Here is a 2,028-nt window from a genome sequence, read left to right as displayed (position 1 = left end):
CCTCTCTCTTTTTTTTTTTTGAGACAGAGTTTCACTCTGTCACCTTGGGTAGAATGCTGTGGTATCATGGCTCACATGGCTCACAGCAACCTCAAATTCCTAGGCTCAAGCGATCCTCTTGCCTCGGCCTCCCAAATGGCTGGGACTACAAGCACCTACCACAATGCTTGGCTAGTTTTTCTAGTTTTAGTAGAGACTGAGTCTCACTCCTGCTCAGTCTGGCTTTTTACTTTTCCATAGGAGCATCCAAGTTCTGTCTGAGGAGTTCAATTGTCCTGGGTGCTCCAAGAGACCAGCAGAGCCAAGCAGTTAAGAGTGTGGGTGTTGGAGTTAGGGTTTCAACTCTGCCCTGCTTCTAATTATGGCACCTTGGGCAAGTCACTTTACTTCTCTGAGCCCCAGTTTCATCACCTGTAAAATATGAATTAAAATAGTACTTAGGTTTGAGACTAGCCTGAGCAAGAGGGAGACCCTCTGTCTACTACAAATAGAAAAACTTGCCACAAGAAGATCACTTGAGCCCAAGAGTTGGAGGTTGCTGTGAGCTATGATGATGCCATGGCACTCTTCCCAGGGCAAAGGCTTGAGAATCTGTCTCAAAAAAAGCTATAAATAAATAATAAAATAGTACTTAGAGCGTAGGGCTGGTATAAGAAATAAATAAGATCCTATTTGGGAGATAAGCCTGGCACATAGGTGGCAGTTGCTAAGTGGAGGATGAGATTCTGATTCTTATTCCCACAGCATCTTGTAAGGGCCTGTCCTGGATGGAGCACAGAAGAGTGGTCCACTGCTCACCATCCCTTCATCCAACATGTTTACTGAACACCTATTATGTGCCAGGGGCTGGGTGCTGGGGATACAGCACTGAAAGAGGTTGAAAGGGCCTTGTCCTCACAGAGCTGAGAATTTAGAGGGAAGGGGCAGACATTTTAAGGAAATTAAAAACAAACAGGATGTTTTCAGGCATAAGTGGTATGAAGGAAATGGAAGAGAACAGTGAATGAGAGGATAGTGACTACCAAGAGGATATAAGGGATCAGCGTTCATTTATTCATTTACTTATTCATTCAATAAACATTCTTCCCAGTGGTTCTCAACCTTCCTAATGCTGCAGCCCTTTAATACAGTTCCTGTAGTCACGACCCACAGTTGAGAACAACTGTTCTAGGCCAATGTGCAAACCAAACCTGTGGTAAGGATGTTCATGAGACTCTGTCCTCAGGGTGTGATCAGGCTGAGGTTAGACAAGCAGAATCACCACCCCAAGTGGTGGGGGTGGGGGAGAAGATGATGTCTGTGGGGTTGAGTGATACTTCCTAGAGGTGAGGTCTTGGCAGATGGGTTTTGGAGGATGAGTAGGAGTTTGTCGGTTGAAAATAAAGGCATTTGCAAAGATGTGAGGGAGGGACTGGGTCAAAGATATCAAGAAGGCCAAGGCATTTTCATCCCAGAAGCAGCAGCTTCTCACTGAGACCAGGGAAGGCATGGGCGTGACTGTGGGGTGCTCTCACAGCATACTGGAATGCCACCCGGGCCTTCATGATCCTGTCTGCCCTGTGCGCCACCTCTGGCATCATCATGGGCATCCTGGCCTTCGCTCAGCAGCCCACCTTCACTCGCCTGTCCCGGCCCTTCTCTGCCGGCATCATGTTCTTTGCCTCAAGTGAGTGGGCCCACCCTCCCCTGCCCCTCCTCACTCCCATCTCCAACCCCATCCACCCTACCCCCACTCTCACTCCCTAAGCCTCTTCACTCTCAATTCCATCCCCATTCCCCAAACGAACCCCGTAACTATTTCTAGACCCAGCTTATTCTGACACCAGCTGGCGGACAATTTAATTCTGGCCCTAACACTCCCCCCGCACACTTCTGCAATTAATGTCAGACTCCACAGGATAAGGGCACAGTCCCCAGTAAGACTGCCCCCATCGGCTCGGCGCCTATAGCTCAACCGGCTAAGGCGCCAGCCACGTACACCTAAGGTGGCGGGTTCGAATCCCCAGCCCGGACCCGCCAAACAACAAT

General features: G+C 49.0%; 1 protein-coding gene across 1 annotated transcript in view; it reads left to right on the top strand.

Moving 5' to 3' along the window:
- The window catches only part of LIM2 (lens intrinsic membrane protein 2), an 8,362-nt gene that overhangs the window by 4,556 nt on the left and 1,778 nt on the right, over positions 1 to 2,028 (top strand). Inside the window, exon 3 of the mRNA XM_003803239.1 lies at positions 1,517 to 1,666. Coding sequence (XP_003803287.1) covers positions 1,517 to 1,666 — 150 coding nt within the window. The remainder of the gene's footprint in view (positions 1 to 1,516; positions 1,667 to 2,028) is intronic.

This window comes from Otolemur garnettii, unplaced genomic scaffold (genome assembly GCF_000181295.1).
Source record: "Otolemur garnettii isolate 467f Iridium unplaced genomic scaffold, OtoGar3 scaffold00288, whole genome shotgun sequence".
NCBI classification, from domain to species: Eukaryota; Metazoa; Chordata; class Mammalia; order Primates; family Galagidae; genus Otolemur; species Otolemur garnettii.
Note: the sequence above shows the minus strand (reverse complement) of the source record. Positions and strands in the feature narration are given on the sequence as shown.